Below are 15841 nucleotides of genomic sequence, written 5' to 3' on the forward strand. Positions count from 1 at the left end.
GGGGCCTTACACTTTCCAACTTTCTATTATGAAAATGCTCAAACATACAGAAAAGTTGAAAAACTATTCCAATACTCATATACCCTCCGTCTAGATTCAGTGTTGTTAATATTTACCATATTTGCTTTCTCTCTCTAAACATATACTTTTTCTTTGCTGACCCACTGGAAAGAAGATTGTGGACATCATAACACTTCACCCCCAAATATCTCCAGCAGACATCTCCTCAGAACAAAGACATTCCCCTACACATATAGGGATGGAACCCTGGACCTCGGTGTTAGCACCATGCTCTAACCAACTGAGCTAACTAGCCAGCCCATGACATTGATTTTTTTAAAGAGTCTAGGAATAGTTGTCTTACAGAATGTCCCAATTCTGAAATTGTGTTCAGATTGACCTTTTAAGGTCATAAATCAGGTCAAGTCATTTCCCTGCTTAAAACCCTCCAAGGGCTCCTCATTGCATTTTTTTTTAAATAACCTTTATTTTTTAAAAGCTAATATGTGCATTATAAGAAGCTGAAAACACAAGCAGCAAAGAAGAAAGTTACCCACAATCACAAGCAGTTACAGTTTGACGTGTACTTCTAGATCCTGTGTGTGTGTATATGTAACATCCAACTTTGTGATTTGAGACTATACAGTATGTATCATGCTTTTCCACACATTATGAATATTTACCAATTCAAAAATCCCAATCTCATTGCATTTAAAATAAACTCTTTGCTCTGGCTCACAAAGCCCTGTGAGCTCTGACTCCTTCCCACTCCTCTAACCCACTTTTCCCACTGTCCTCCCTCCCCTGCCTTGCTCAGGCCTCGCCGACCTTTCTCTAATTCCTCAGACATGCCAAGCTCATCTCTGTCTGCACCTCTGCTCTGGCTCTTCCCTCTGCCTGGGTGACAACCAAATACCATTCATGACCTTATTTTTCTTTTTCTTATCTTTTTTTGATCTTCTCTGTCCATGACCTTTGAGTCCTGGATTGGGAAGAAATAGCTATGAAAAATATTATTGGGACAATTGGGGGAATTTGAACATGAACTACATATTAGATAATATTGTTTTCTCAATGTGAAATTTCTTGAGTGAGCTAATAGTACTGGGGTTATGCTGGAAATTTTCCATGTTCTTAAGAGATGCATGGTAAAGTATTTAGGTGTGAAGTACAATGACATGTGACACTTTCAAAGGAATCCTGGCAAAATGTTGACAGTTGGTAAATCCGGGAACAGAATATACAGTGGGCCCCCCACATCCCCAGTTGCACATCTGCAGGTTCTACCAACCATGGGTTGAAAATATTCAGTAAAAAAAATAATAATAATAGAGGGCCGGCCCATGGCTCACTTGGGAGAGTGTGGTGCTGACAACACCAAGTCAAGGGTTAAGATCCCCTTACCTGTGATCTTTAAAAAAAAAAAGAAATCGGGGCCGGCCCGGTGGCGCACTGCTACAGTGCACCGCTTGGGAGTGTGGTGGCGCTCCCGCCGAGGGTTCGGATCCCACATACAGACCGGTTCCCGCTCACTGGCTGAGCGAGGTGCGGACGCAACACCGAGGGTTGCGATCCCATTGCCGGTCCTGGTCCGGTCCGGGCGCAACACTGAGGGTTGCGATCCGTTGCCGGACATGAAAAAAGACAAAAAAAAGGAAAAAAAGAAAAGAAAAAAGGTCAAGGAACATCATAAAAGAGGCCTATAAGTGCATGAAAAGTCTCTCATGTTTCAAGGTAATAAGAATTTATAGCACAATATGGTTCCTACCAGATAGAAGTTTTTATAAAAGTAAATACCTAAATATTGGTGTGAATATGAAGCAACCGGAAGTCTCATTTATCACAATTGAGACTGTGTTTTTAAAAAAAAAAAAAAAAAAAGAAGAAATTTATTGCTTACAGTTTCAGAGGCTGGGAAGTCCAAAGTCCAGGGAACACATCTGGTGAAGGCTTTCTTTGGTGGTGGCTTTACAGCAACGCAAGGGTCTCACATGGCAGAAAATGGCAGAGTAGAGAGAGAGGAGAGATTCTCATGTATTCTCCTTTTAAAGCCCTCAGAACCACGTCCCTGATCACCATTATTAATCCATTCACTATGGCTTGGTCCTACAATCTTCAAGGCCCCACCTTTCAATTACTATAATAGGATTTCCCACCCTCCCAACAGTCACAGTGAGGGCTAAGTTTCTAATACATAAAACTTGGGGACACAATTCAAGCTTCAATGAGTTTGAGAGGGGGACATTCAATCCATAGCAGATACTGAGGAACAACTGTATTGGTGTTCATAACAGCATTCTTTCAACTTTCCTCTGGGTTTAAAATTTTTCAAAATAAAATGGTGTAAAAGATATACAATTTAAAGAAAAAAATTTAGGCCAGGAATACTCAAATTTTTGTCAGCTTTAGAAACCACCTAGGGAGTTTGTTAAAATGCACATTCCAGAGATTCAGTTCTAGGTGGGACACTGGAATCTGCTTTATAATGGCCCCCAGTTATTCTGGCGGGTCCCCAGATCATACCTGGAGAAGGTTCACTTAGCATTCTGCCATGGATTGTGGCTTCCTGGGCACAACCCATTCTCTCATGGGCCATAAGCTGCTCTCCTATTCTCCAGCTGAGGAGCAGCTGGTTGAAAAGGTCAGGCAGGCAGATGGAGATGAGGGCAGGACTGGAAATGCTGGACATAATAAAGGATTTGGGGGAAACTGAGACATACTTTGCCCTCCTGCCCTGGCTTTTGGCTTCTGCGGTAATAGAGGAGGCTTCTAGAATCCACGAAAAGAATGGAATCAGGACTCTGAACTCCTAATACCAATACTGTTCTTCTTTTTTTTTTTTTAAAGATGGCCGGTAAGGGGAACTTAACCCTTGACTTGGTGTTGTCAGCACCACACTCACCCAGTGAGCTAACTGGCCATCCCTATATGGGATCCGAACCCATGGCTTTGGTGTTATCAGCACCTCACTCTCCTGAGTGAGCCACGGGCCGGCCCTACCAATACTGTTCTGACACTACTTTACACCCCCCTTGGATAAGTCTCTGCATCAGTATGAAAGAGGTCACAATAAATATTTTTGAAGCATCCTCCAAATTCCAACAATCCTTGAGTCTGGCACTCAAGTGTAGATACAATAAAAACAATACCACGTGGCACAAATAAATAGGTGCATTCAGATGGCAGGCATGTCATTCTGGCTTCTGATCAGAAGGTGGCAGCAACACATCTCTCTTTATTTTACAGACCAACAACCAAGAGATTTTTCAGGTGCTTCAAGCGTTTAGTTGACCTAGGTCCGGCACTAGACACCACAGACACAAAGACAAGTAAGACCTGTTGGCTGCCCTTAAAGATTATATTGCCAGCGAGGAGGGTGTCATGCATATAAATAGATTACTAATTTACTAGCTGAGTGATTTTTGGTAAGTTGCTTAGCCTCTCTATGCCTGTTTTGTCAACTGCAAAATGGGAATAGTATGTTGTAGGGTTATTGTGAGGATTAGAAGTGACAAAGTGTATTAAGTGCTTATCCCAGTGCTTGGCACATAGGAAGTGTCAGCTGTTATTATACGATACAGTGAGAAAAGTGATGAGATGGCAAAGATGCATGGGGTGCTCCCTAACTGGGAGGGATAGAGCCCCCAAAAAGAGACAATGGGAGAAATATTCCACTCTGGTGAAGCCACTCTGTCAGTGGGGACCCTGCAGTCAGACAGGGCTGGGAGAGTGCACCTTGAAAAGTGTGGAACAGGATCTCTTCTGGCTGAGGCTCACCTTGGTCCTGCAGGCCCAGAGCACAGAACACCAGCAGGGCCACCCAGGACCTGACCAACCAGGATGCACTCCCCAGGGACAGAGCTGCCACTAGCTCACAGAAACCTCAGACAAGCAACTTTGTCCCTCTGAGCCTCAGGTCCTATCTAAGTGATGGGGAAAAGGGACCCTGGGAAGCAAGGGACAGTGCTGAGTTCTACATGTGGGACATACAAGAGTCAACTGTAACATAAGCCAATTCAGGGGCAGCAGGGATTTGAAACTAGAGACTTAAAAAGGAAGCACCTGGGAAGGCAAAGGAATCTTGGGGAAGACATTGGATTTTTCCCAGGAGGTGGAAGATTTGAGCCAATCCTAGACCTCCCAGCTGACATTCAGTTACAAGTAATTAGGGATATGTCATTGAGACACTATGTCTGTTTCCTCTCTGTCACATGGGAGGGGAAGAAGATAATCCACATTGCTGAGCACCTGCTATGAGCCTCACAACATGCCAGGAAGGTGTCATTATCTCTGTTTTACAGATGAAGAAACTGAAACTCAGAGAGAACGAGGAATTCACTCAGGGTCACACAATCAGTAAGTACCCAGACTGGCAGCCTGGTCTCTTCTCCTATGGCCTTTCCCTCCATTCCACCTTAGCCTCAGCTGCCCACTCACTTAGAAACACACTGAGAACTTTATCATCCATAAATACCCCAGCTCCAAAATCACAAATCCATGCATCCTGTTCTTGAAAATAACTTCCTACCCTTTCAGAGGGCTCCTTCGATTCCTTTGCACTGACTGTTCTTTGGCCTTGCCTGGGAGTCCAGCTATGGACCTCTTTACTCCCCCAATCTCCCACCACCTCTGGCCTACACACCCCTCCTGATACACCTTTGAGTCCATGGCCCATCACGTAGCAGCACTTTTGCCAGTAACCTAAACTTTGTTGCTCATCTTACTTGCAAACCCCTGAATGCGTCCAATTGTGGTTTCTCTGCAAGCTTTCACCAGAGCAGCCAAGGGAGGCAGCAGGAGAGGTATCAATAACACTGGCCAAGTACTAAGTGCTTCACAGTTGTAACTCACTCACTCCTCCCAACGCTATGAGGTAGGTACTATTATTATCATCACCACTTATGGATAAAGAAAATGGGGTGAGGCTGGCCAGTTAGCTCAGTTGGTTAGAGCGTGGTGATGATAACACCAAGGTCAAGGGTTTGGATCGCCACACTGGTCAGCTGCCAAAAAAAAAAAGGAAGAAGGAAGGAAAAGAAAAGAAAATGGGGTGAACAGAGGTTAACAGGATAAGACACTCACAAAAACCCAAAGCACACAGCTAATTCAGTTCAGCAGCCATCATTGAACCCAAGCAGTCTGTCTAGAGTTCCTTGTACACTAAGGAAGGATGAGGACAGGACACCTTCCCCTCCATCCATCAGCTGTGAAGTACTTGGTTCCTTCCACCACGGGTCCAGCATTGCTCCCAGCCACGAATGGGGACAACCCAAAAGAAGCCCAGACCCTCACTGCACTCAGCCCCCAATATTAATAATAATCATAGTAATAATAAAACTAGTTTACATTTTCAGCATTTACGGTGTATCCTAAGCATCTTACATGTATTTATTCATTGAATCCTCCCCAAACACTATAAGGTAGAAACTACAAGTATCCCCATTTTACTAAGGGACATAGCGACCGAGCCTAAATTTGTGCAATAGAGAGTGGGATCAGATGGGAAGCTGGCGGCTGGCCCCCTACCTTTCTTCTGGCCTCAAGATCTCCCAGGTTTGACTTCTTCTGAGTAACGGGAGGAGCCTCCTCTGCCCTGTGGTTCCCCCACCCAGGCCTGGCTGACTCACTCCATAACTCCCAGGACCCTCTGGTGCCCTCTCCTCTGAGGCATCTGAATAGCGAGCTGGGGGCTTAAGCAAGGGAGGGGACAGGAACTTCATCTGGAACTCCCTGGGCCCAGCCCCAGCCCCTGCAACCTCTACTCTGAAAGGCCCAGGTCTACCAACAGCTCCCTACAAAGACAGGGTCTGAGCTGGTCCTCCCCAGGCCTTGCCTCCGCCTTCTCACAGCGCTGGCTCCATTTGCTCCTGCAGGGTGGGGCCGAGGCTGGGGTGAATGGGGCTCCCAACCAGTGGCAGCCAGGGCTCAGAGACCAGGGCCCAGGGCTGCAGCAGAAAGCTTCCCCAGGCCCCTCCTCACACCTGCTGAGCACCCCACCTCCCAGACCCGGCAGGACCCTATGCCTCCCCGCTCCCAGCAGTTTGTCGGGGGTGGTGGACAGGCCCTGGTTTATCCCTCCCATCCTCTCTCCCATCCTCCTCCTTCCCATTCCCCCGGCAACCAAACCAGACCCATCAAGGAGAAGGAGCTGGCAGCTGTGCAAGGAGAGGCTAATGGCCCGGAAGGAAGGAGGGGCTTGGAGAGGAGACGAAGGCGAAGGCGGTAGGGATGTGCGCGGGCGTGCATTGGCCTTGGTCCATCTCAGAGGACGCACAAGGGTGGGGGAGGTTTCCTCTGCCCTGCAAAACCAAGGAGCCGGCCAGCCCGGGAGCCGCCCTTCTCACCCCCAGCCAGCAGTCCAGCCTGCAGCCCCAAACCTGCTTCCCCAGACGTCCAGTTCCCATCCTCAGGGCCAATCCAAGGCAGACCTGTCCCTACTGGAGAGCCCTAGCGTCCCCAGCAGCAGCGGCCCATGGCTCCTGGTAAACTCAACAAGCCTGGCTCCTGCAGATCATCAGAGCTGCCTGTCCCCTCCTGGGCAGCCTGTGACTGCATTCTGGAAGCTGTTTGACATACTAAGGCCAGACAGCAGCCTTCCCGCTAACTCGGGGCGGGGGGAGAGAAGGGAGGGGCGGGGTATGAAAGGATGTCTGGCTGTGTGTATACTTGTGTGTGTAATGTGTGTGCATATAGGTGTACGGGGCTATGCATATGCATCTGTTTGTGTGCACAAGTTTGTGGGTCTGTTCCAGGCCTTCTCTCACCTCTTTCAGACCACTGGGGATGGGCACCTTCTCTTTCCCCATCTCTTCCCCATCAAGCCCCGCCCATCTCTGGGTACCTGCAACTCCTCAATGGTGGTAACCGGTTCCTGCCGGTCTATCCATCTCTCAGCCTTGGCAGCAGTGCCACCCCCAGCCCCCTCCCCTTCCTACCTCAGGATCGTCCTGGTTCCAGTAAGACCCGTGACTGAGCAGCAGTTGGTGGGGGATGGGAGGTGAGGGGGTGGGGGGGAGGGAGCATCCGGTAAATCCAGACAGCATACAACAGGTCCACTCAGCCTCAGCATGGCACAGACCCTGCCTCCCCAGTGGAATCCAGAGCTGGGCCCAGCCAACCTCAGCCCCCTAGGATCTACCCACCCTGTTGGGCCTGGGGCAGGTCCAGGTTTTGGGGGCTGTGTCTTTAAGGCTGAAACGTCAGCAGGCAGCCTCGGCTGGGCCCCTCTCAGGGGAGGGGGATGGGAGCAGGTCAGTCCATTAGCCGCAGAGCTGGCGCCAGGCACCATCCCTTCACAGGGCCCTGGGGATTAGGAAGAGACCAGCCCTTCCCCAGCCCCCTCTGCCTCTGCCCGCCTGCCCCCCATTTCTCCCTGGGTGTGGTGAAGGAGGAGGTAGCTGACAGAGGGTGAAAGCCTTAAGGGGACTAATAGAGGCACAAGCTCTGGGGCCTAATCCAGGCCAACTCTCCCTCCCTACCTGGCCTCTTCCCTACTCATGTGCCACAAGCCTGCCCTTTAACTTCAGGTCCTCCTGTAATAATACATAATTTTTACCAGCTCTTTCAGGCAGGGACCCCAGCTCAACTCACGGCCTCCCACTCTAGGCTCCAGCTTTGGATGCTTGCTGGAAGGCGCTGACCCCCATCCCCGGCCTGCCTGTGGTCGCCATCCCTGCTTCCTTCCCCGCCAGCAACAGGGGGAATCAAGTAGGCAGGGCGCCAGCAACCAGGGAAGGGAGGGTGCGGCGCTCCTGCTGTTCCGCAGGGGTGGGGCATCCCCCTCCCCACAGCCCCGCTCGAGCCCGCAGTCAGGCCATTGGGAGGAGCTGCCCGCCACCCCCTCCCCCAAGACCGCGGGGCTATAAAGCCGCCTCGAAGCTGTGTGCGGCCCCTCCCCAGCCCCCGGCCTAGCTCTGCGAGCCGTGACTGCCCATCCTCGGCCGCCATGAGCCACCATCCGTCGGGCCTCCGGGCCAGCGTCAGTTCCACTTCATACCGCCGCACCTTCGGGCCGCCGCCCTCACTGTCCCCCGGCGCCTTCTCCTACTCGTCCAGCTCCCGCTTCTCGGGCAGCCGCCTGCTGGGCTCAGCGTCCCCGAGCTCCTCGGTGCGCCTGGGCAGCTTCCGTGTCCCCAGGGCGGGCGCGGGCGCTCTCCTGCGCCTGCCCTCGGAGCGCCTCGACTTCTCCATGGCCGAGGCCCTCAACCAGGAGTTCCTGGCCACGCGCAGCAACGAGAAGCAGGAGCTGCAGGAGCTCAACGACCGCTTCGCCAACTTCATTGAGAAGGTGCGCTTCCTGGAGCAGCAGAACGCGGCCCTGCGCGGGGAGCTGAGCCAGGCCCGGGGCCAGGATCCGGCGCGCGCCGACCAGCTGTGCCAGCAGGAGCTGCGCGAGCTGCGGCGGGAGCTAGAGCTGCTCGGCCGCGAGCGCGACCGGGTGCAGGTGGAGCGCGACGGGCTGGCGGAGGACCTGGCGGCGCTCAAGCAGAGGTCAGGGGGCAGGGCTGGGGCTGAGCGGCGACCGTCGAGGAGGCTGCCCATCCCTCCTCTCCCCGCCCCACCAGCAGCCCGAGGGGCTGACTCCCCCTGCCAGCCCGGGTGTGTGCAGGCAGCATCCTTGCCCGCGGGCTCCAAGTCCCCTCTCTCCCTCCAGCACTTTGCTCTGAGTGTCTGCGGAGGTGGGGTGGGTATTTACGCCTCCTCTATATATTAAGGGGACCTCTTCTCAGCTCTCAGCCCGTTAGAGAGAAAATGGGGGCAGTTCCATTAGGCCCGTCGCTTAGAGTCCTGGGCAGCAGTAACGGCCTCTAACTCGGATCCTGGGGGGCACGGTCTGGGGGGAGAACCGGATGGAGACCCCGCAGCTCGGCGTCTGCCTTCTATTCCCGTCAGGCTGGAGGAGGAGACGCGCAAGCGAGAGGACGCAGAGCACAACCTTGTGCTCTTCCGCAAGGTGAGCCCGGGCCCCACGTCGAGTTCCGCCTCCCCATCCCTACCGGCTGCCTACGAATCCAAGGTGGGCGCGCGGAGGTAGACAGGGAAGGCCCGGCCCTTCCTCGGCCTGAGCAGCCCCTTCCTTCTCTTGAACCCCTCTGCCACCCACGAAGGACGTGGATGATGCCACCTTGTCCCGTCTGGAACTAGAGCGCAAGATTGAGTCTCTAATGGATGAGATTGAGTTCCTCAAGAAGCTGCACGAGGAGGTGGGTGGACCCGGGTGTCAGGGGTGGCTTCGGAGGTTGGGGGTTGGTCTCGCTGGAGCTGCGGAGACGAGGCTCTGGAGGAGACTGGCAGGTGGAGCGGAGGAATCGCCCTGGGGATGAGAAGTGGGAGTCTCCGGGCAGAGGCCGCCACTCAAGCCGCCTCTACAGGTGGTTTGACACCCACCCCTGCGCCACCTGGTGGCGGGCGGCGGAGCTGTGCCCCGTAACCCTGCCGCTGGCTTAGCGCCAGCCGGGACACAGGTCGCACTGTCGTGTGCGTGCTGCACTCCCTGGCGCCCCTTTCTGTTCATTCAAGTGTTTCTTTTTTCTATGCGCAAACTGCGCGCCCCGCGTGCGATTTGCACCGTCGGCGCATCTTCTGCCTGCCTTGGGCGGTAGGAGCTGCGAGACCTGCAGGTGAGCGTGGAGAGCCAGCAGGTGCAGCAGGTGGAGGTGGAGGCGACGGTGAAGCCCGAGCTGACGGCGGCGCTGAGGGACATCCGCGCGCAGTATGAGAGCATCGCGGCGAAGAACTTGCAGGAAGCGGAGGAGTGGTACAAGTCCAAGGTGCGAGAGCCCAGGAGGGCCGGGGCAGGGGGGACGCTGAGGGGGCTGCGCGTCCCCGCCCTCTCAAGGTCCGGTCGCTCCTCCCCACAGTACGCGGACCTGTCCGACGCCGCCAACCGGAACCACGAGGCCCTGCGCCAGGCCAAGCAGGAGATGAACGAGTCCCGACGCCAGATCCAGAGTCTGACGTGCGAGGTGGACGGGCTGCGCGGCACGGTGAGTACGACGCCGCGCGCCCGGGCCCGGGGAGCCGCCGCCGCCGAAGGGTTCCCCGACTGACCCTCCCCTCCGGTTCCACCCACCCCCCGGCAGAACGAGGCGCTGCTCAGACAGCTGCGGGAGCTGGAGGAGCAATTCGCCCTGGAGGCGGGCGGGTACCAGGCGGGCGCCGCGCGGCTCGAGGAAGAGCTGCGGCAGCTAAAGGAGGAGATGGCGCGGCACCTGCGCGAGTACCAGGAGCTCCTCAACGTCAAGATGGCCCTGGACATCGAGATCGCCACCTACCGGAAGCTGCTGGAGGGCGAGGAGAGCCGGTGCGGGGCGGGCTGCTGGAATCAGATTCTGCTACCACCACCCTCCCCCTGCTTGAAAATATCTATTTCCACGTTGTCTTCCAACTCCGTTCCATCCTACCCTTGCCTTCAAGTAAAAAAATCCACTTTAGATTTAAGATTATCTTCTTCATTCAGTTATGGTGCTTAAGTGCAGGACATAAACCAGAATCCCTGCTCTCGAGGATCTCACAGTCTGGCATGGGGCAGATGGAAAAAATAAGCAGACAATCCCAACTCTTGATGAGTGCGGTGTCTGGGATAAGTCGTGTGGTGTGGTAACATGAAGAGGAGCACCTAACCCAAAAGAGGTGACATCACACTGAGCACTGAAGAATGAGCAGGAGTTAGGTGAAGCAGGGGGAGGAGGAGGACTTTCTAGTTGGAAAAATCAGCCAGGAGGTAAGAGAATGTATTAGTCTGTTTTTGTTGCTTATAACAAAGTACCTGCAACTGGGTGATTTATAAAGAAAATGAAATTTACTGCTTACGGTTTCTGAGGCTGAGAAGTCCAAAGTCCGTCTGGTGGTGGTGACAGTGATCCAAGGGTCTCACATTGCAAGATGGTGGAAACAGAGAGAGCAGAGAGAGAGAGAGACGCTCCTTTCTTTTAAAGCCCTGACCACCCTTTTTAATCCATTCACTACTGCAGGGTCCTACAACCCAATCACCTCTTCAAGGCTCCATGTTTCCATAATAGGATTACCATAATAGGATCTCCCACCCTCTTAGCAGTCACAGTGGGGGCTAAGTTTCTAGTACATAAAACTTGGGGGACACAATTCAAGCTTCAGTGAGTTTTGGGAGGACATAATTCAATCTACTACAGAGAACAAGTTTGGGAACTGAAAGCAGTCCTACAGTGCTGGAGTAAAGGCTGGAATGGAAGGAACAGTGTTGAGGCTGGAAAGATAAAATAAGGGCCCAGTCATGGCGAGCTTGGTGGACCATATTAAAGCATTCAGAGTTATCCTAAGGAAAAGGAAAAGAAGTTTAACGGTTTTAATCAGGAGAATGAAGAAGTCAGATCTACGTTTTAAAAAGATGACACTGGCTGAAGTGTGCAGAAGGAATTGGAACAAGATTGGAGACCAGAGGCTTCTGCAGTGAAACATGGAAGAGACAATGGTGCATACAGTAGCAGGAGATGGATTGGAGAAACATTCTGGGGGTAGAATCTGCAGTATCTAAGGATAGACTGGCAGTGTAAGGGAAAGGGAAACAGTAAAGATGACCCAAGTTTTTGTCTTGAAGAACGAGGCAGATAGATGGTGGTGCCTTTCACAGAAAGAGGGAAGACTGGAGGCAGGGGATGTGGGAGCCTAAGACAATAAAGTCAGTTTTAGACTTATTGGGTGTGAGATGCTGTGGAACATCCAAGACGAGGGGACTGTAGGCAGTTGGGCCCACAGGTCTGGAGTTCAGGTGACTGGACATTTTTGAGATACTGAATCTATTAGAACACTTTTTATTACAAGTAAAAGATAATCCCTTAAAAAACAAACAAACAAAAAAGTCTGGTCAGTTAGCTCAGTTGTTTAGAGCACAGTGTTATAACACCAAGGTCAAGAGTTTGGATCCCTGTACTAGACAACCCCCAAAAAAAAAAAAAAAGGTTTGGGTCCCCCCCCCGGTTTCTTTTTTAAAAAAAAAAAAAAAGGTTTGGGTCCCCCCCCCGGTTTCTTTTTTAAAAAAAAAAAAAAAGGTTTGGGTCCCCCCCCCGGTTTCTTTTTTAAAAAAAAAAAAAAAGGTTTGGGTCCCCCCCCCGGTTTCTTTTTTAAAAAAAAAAAAAAAGGTTTGGGTCCCCCCCCCGGTTTCTTTTTTAAAAAAAAAAAAAAAGGTTTGGGTCCCCCCCCCGGTTTCTTTTTTAAAAAAAAAAAAAAAGGTTTGGGTCCCCCCCCCGGTTTCTTTTTTAAAAAAAAAAAAAAAGGTTTGGGTCCCCCCCCCGGTTTCTTTTTTAAAAAAAAAAAAAAAGGTTTGGGTCCCCCCCCCGGTTTCTTTTTTAAAAAAAAAAAAAAAGGTTTGGGTCCCCCCCCCGGTTTCTTTTTTAAAAAAAAAAAAAAAGGTTTGGGTCCCCCCCCCGGTTTCTTTTTTAAAAAAAAAAAAAAAGGTTTGGGTCCCCCCCCCGGTTTCTTTTTTAAAAAAAAAAAAAAAGGTTTGGGTCCCCCCCCCGGTTTCTTTTTTAAAAAAAAAAAAAAAGAGTTTGGATCCCTGTACTAGACAACCACCAAAAAAAAAAAAAAAAAGCAGGTATTCACATAACAAGGAGCCAGAGGTAGGGACTGTGCTCTGTGATTAGTTGATTCAACAGCTCAGTAATGACATCAAGGACCCAAGTTCTGTCCACGGCTCTGCTCAGCCTTCCTCCTCAGAAGGGAATTTTGCCCTTAGGATGACTCGCCTCATGATCCCAAGATGGCCACCAGAAGCTACTGGGTGATGCTTTCCTATTCACATCCAGTGGAGGAAAGAGAAAAATATCCTCCCAGGTATGAGGTAAAAATCCTTTCCTGGGCTGGCCCGTGGCTCATTTGGGAGAGTGTGGTGCTGACAACACCAAGTTAAGGATTAAGATCCCCTTGCCGGTCACCTTTAAAAAAAAAATCCTTTCCTTTCTGCTGTTTAGCTAATGTCATTGGTGTGTCCACACCTGGACTAATAACAGTTGCCAGGGGAAGGCTGCTGATTGGTTTGGGCTCATCACCGGGTACGGAATGGATGTTGAGAGTCAACCACAATGTCCACTGCAGATATTACTCAGGCTTCTCACCACCATCACACGTTCACACAGGGGCACACATATGTATCACTTCTCGCTGTGTGACGGAGATGCAACGATTACTCAGAGCCCAAATATTAAGAGCAATGAGAAGCCCAATGGGACTGCACTGAGACACTCCCTCAAGAAGGGAGAAACAAGGCACAGCCCAGAGTCAGTATGTGCTTCAGCTTTTATTGCAAAGACAAGGAAATACAAGAGAAAAAACAACTTAATCAATCATTTATCAAAGGAACGAAAAGAAATTAGCTATGGGGCATTCTCTGGAAAACAACTTGAGAAACAAAGGAAAGGGCTTGGAGCTGGGTTAGAAATGACCTTAATGTTCTTATTTATTTATTTTTATTTATTTATTTATTTTTAAAAAAGATGACCGGTAAGGGGATCTAAACCCTTGACTTGGTGTTGTCAGCACCACGCTCACCCAGTGAGCTAACCAGCTGTCCCTATATGGGATCTGAACCCGTGGCCTTGGTGTTATCAGTACCACACTCTCCTGAGTGAGCCACAGGCCGGCCCTTTAATGTTCTTATCTAATCTAGCAGAAACTATTTTCTGTTTCCAGCATGTGCTGTTTTCAGCACTTAGGTTCTGCATAAGTGCATTTCGGACTTTTGCCCTTCGAGCACTCCCTGTTCTTTGTCACGCCTGTGTGCTCCCACACATACACACACATTCTTATACCCTTGCCTTACCTCCTTTTTATTCAGTGGCAGTTTATTACCTCAGAGGAGAAAATTCACTGCAGAAAACCAAACAAAAGCTTTGGAGTTTCAAATGCTTAGATTTTTAAGAAGGCCAAATTTGAAGTTTGAAAACTTTCACATCAGAGTTTGTGGCATATGATTTGTACTGGATACAAGGAAGAGAGATCAAGCTGGAGATGACAGCATGGGACCTCTCAGGTGTCACACATGAGAGGAGATAAAATCATCCAAGAACAGGGCATAAAATGAAAAAGGACAGTGGCCTTGGGGAGAATCTTAAAGAGACTGTTAAGAATTAACACGCAGAGATGTGAGAACCAGGACAGTGTGGCCTTGAGAAGTCAAGGCAGGAGAAAGCTTTAAGGATGGAGTGACTAGCCATGTCAAAGGTTGCTGGAAGCCCAGGTTAGATAACAATAGGAAAATTTGGGATTTATCATCAAGGAAGATTCTAGAGACCTCAATAAGGTCAGCTTCAGGGCAGCATAGGGTCAGAAGACAAATGTGGTCAACTGAGGAGTGAAAGAGAGATAAGGAAGTGGAGAGAAGACTCCTCTCTCAGAATGTTTGACTGTTAGAAGATAAAGACCTGGAGGAAAGAACGACTGGTGTTTGGGAAAGGAAATTTTGTCTTTTTGTCTTTTTCCATGTCCAGCAACGGATCGCAACCCTCAGTGTTGCCCCCGTACCGGACCGGGGACCGGCAACGGGATCGCAGCCCTCGGTGCTGCTCCCGCGCCTCGCTCAGCCAGTGAGCGGGAACTGGTCTGTATGTGGGATCCAAACCCTCGGGCGGGAGCGCTGCCGCACTTCCCAAGCGGCGCACTATCCAGTGCGCCACCCGGCCGGCCCGGGAAAGGAAATTTTGAAGAAAAGAGAGACTAGACCACTGTTTTTCTTTTACTTTTTTTAAAAAGATGACCAGTAAGGGGATCTTAACCTTTGACTTGGTGTTGTCAGCACCACGCTCTCCCAAGTGAGCTAACCGACCATCCCTATAGAGGGCTCTGAACCCATGGCCTTGGTGTTAACAGCACCACATTCTCCCGAGTGAGCCACAGGCTGGCCCAAATGCTGGAGAGAATTTAAAAGGATCAAATTGTCACAGGTGAGTCCAGCCATCTATTGAAATAATATAACCTTGGACTTGGCTGTGATTGAAAAGTTTTAATACATACAGTTCTAATCAAGGTGATCTGATGTTAACCTCAAGAAGGCTGGGTGGCTGGGATTTGATTGTATTTAAGAAGCTTATACAACGTTGATTTTATTGTACTCTGCTTTTTGGAAAAAGGTTAACTGAAGGGAGATAGTTTTCATGATGTCTATAAAAAGGTCATCTCAAAAGTAAGGATGTGGCTACATTTATCTAGTACTGTACCTAGAGAGAACTGGACTGTTATGGGCACACATATCCTGGGCCCCAAAGAGGTGCCCACTGTTATACCAGGGATAATTTACTAGGGGCCACCCACAGCGGGTGGAAGAGGGAGTTCAGTTATCTGGGTTGCAAAGATCATAGAGCCTGGGAGGTGGCTGGGACTCCCCTCAGCTGCAGGAGTGCACTGGTCCCTAACCCAGGGTTCTACTGCTTCCATAGCTCCTGTCCCAATGTGCAAACCACCTCACCCTGGCATTTGCTTACCCATAGTTTCTTCTTTCTCTTGGCTTTGATTGTCCCATGGTTTCCATGGCCTAGTAGCAACTGCATACTGACTTCCAGGGCTTTTTTTGGTTCTGCTGCCACTTCCTATCACTGAAGATGTTTACTTTACCAACCTTACCCAGTTAATTTATATTCTCCATCCCCTTTATAAGACATGCCAACTGATATCCAAAACATACTGAGCTCTCGACGCTGGTCGGCTGCTCTAGTTCCCTGTGTACTTTGGCTCTCACTAGTTGAGTTAGCAAATGTTAAATGCATAACAAATATCAGTTGCATTTGTTCCTAAATCTGTTTTTAACCCTAATACTTGTTTTATAATTCTGCAGTTCAAGTAAATATTTTTTTTTTTTTTTTTTTTTTTTTTT

At 50.2% G+C, this 15841-nt stretch overlaps 1 protein-coding gene across 1 annotated transcript in view; it reads left to right on the plus strand.

Annotated features, from left to right (window-relative positions):
- Nucleotides 1-7876: 7876 nt before the first annotated feature.
- Nucleotides 7877-15841, plus strand: part of PRPH (peripherin) — a 9098-nt gene continuing 1133 nt past the window's right edge. Inside the window, exons 1-6 of the mRNA XM_008583126.1 lie at nucleotides 7877-8490; nucleotides 8893-8953; nucleotides 9108-9203; nucleotides 9603-9770; nucleotides 9861-9986; nucleotides 10083-10303. Coding sequence (XP_008581348.1) covers nucleotides 7946-8490; nucleotides 8893-8953; nucleotides 9108-9203; nucleotides 9603-9770; nucleotides 9861-9986; nucleotides 10083-10303 — 1217 coding nt within the window. The 5' untranslated portion in view covers nucleotides 7877-7945. The remainder of the gene's footprint in view (nucleotides 8491-8892; nucleotides 8954-9107; nucleotides 9204-9602; nucleotides 9771-9860; nucleotides 9987-10082; nucleotides 10304-15841) is intronic.

Source organism: Galeopterus variegatus, unplaced genomic scaffold, assembly GCF_000696425.1.
Source record: "Galeopterus variegatus unplaced genomic scaffold, G_variegatus-3.0.2 Scaffold95, whole genome shotgun sequence".
Taxonomy (NCBI): Eukaryota; Metazoa; Chordata; class Mammalia; order Dermoptera; family Cynocephalidae; genus Galeopterus; species Galeopterus variegatus.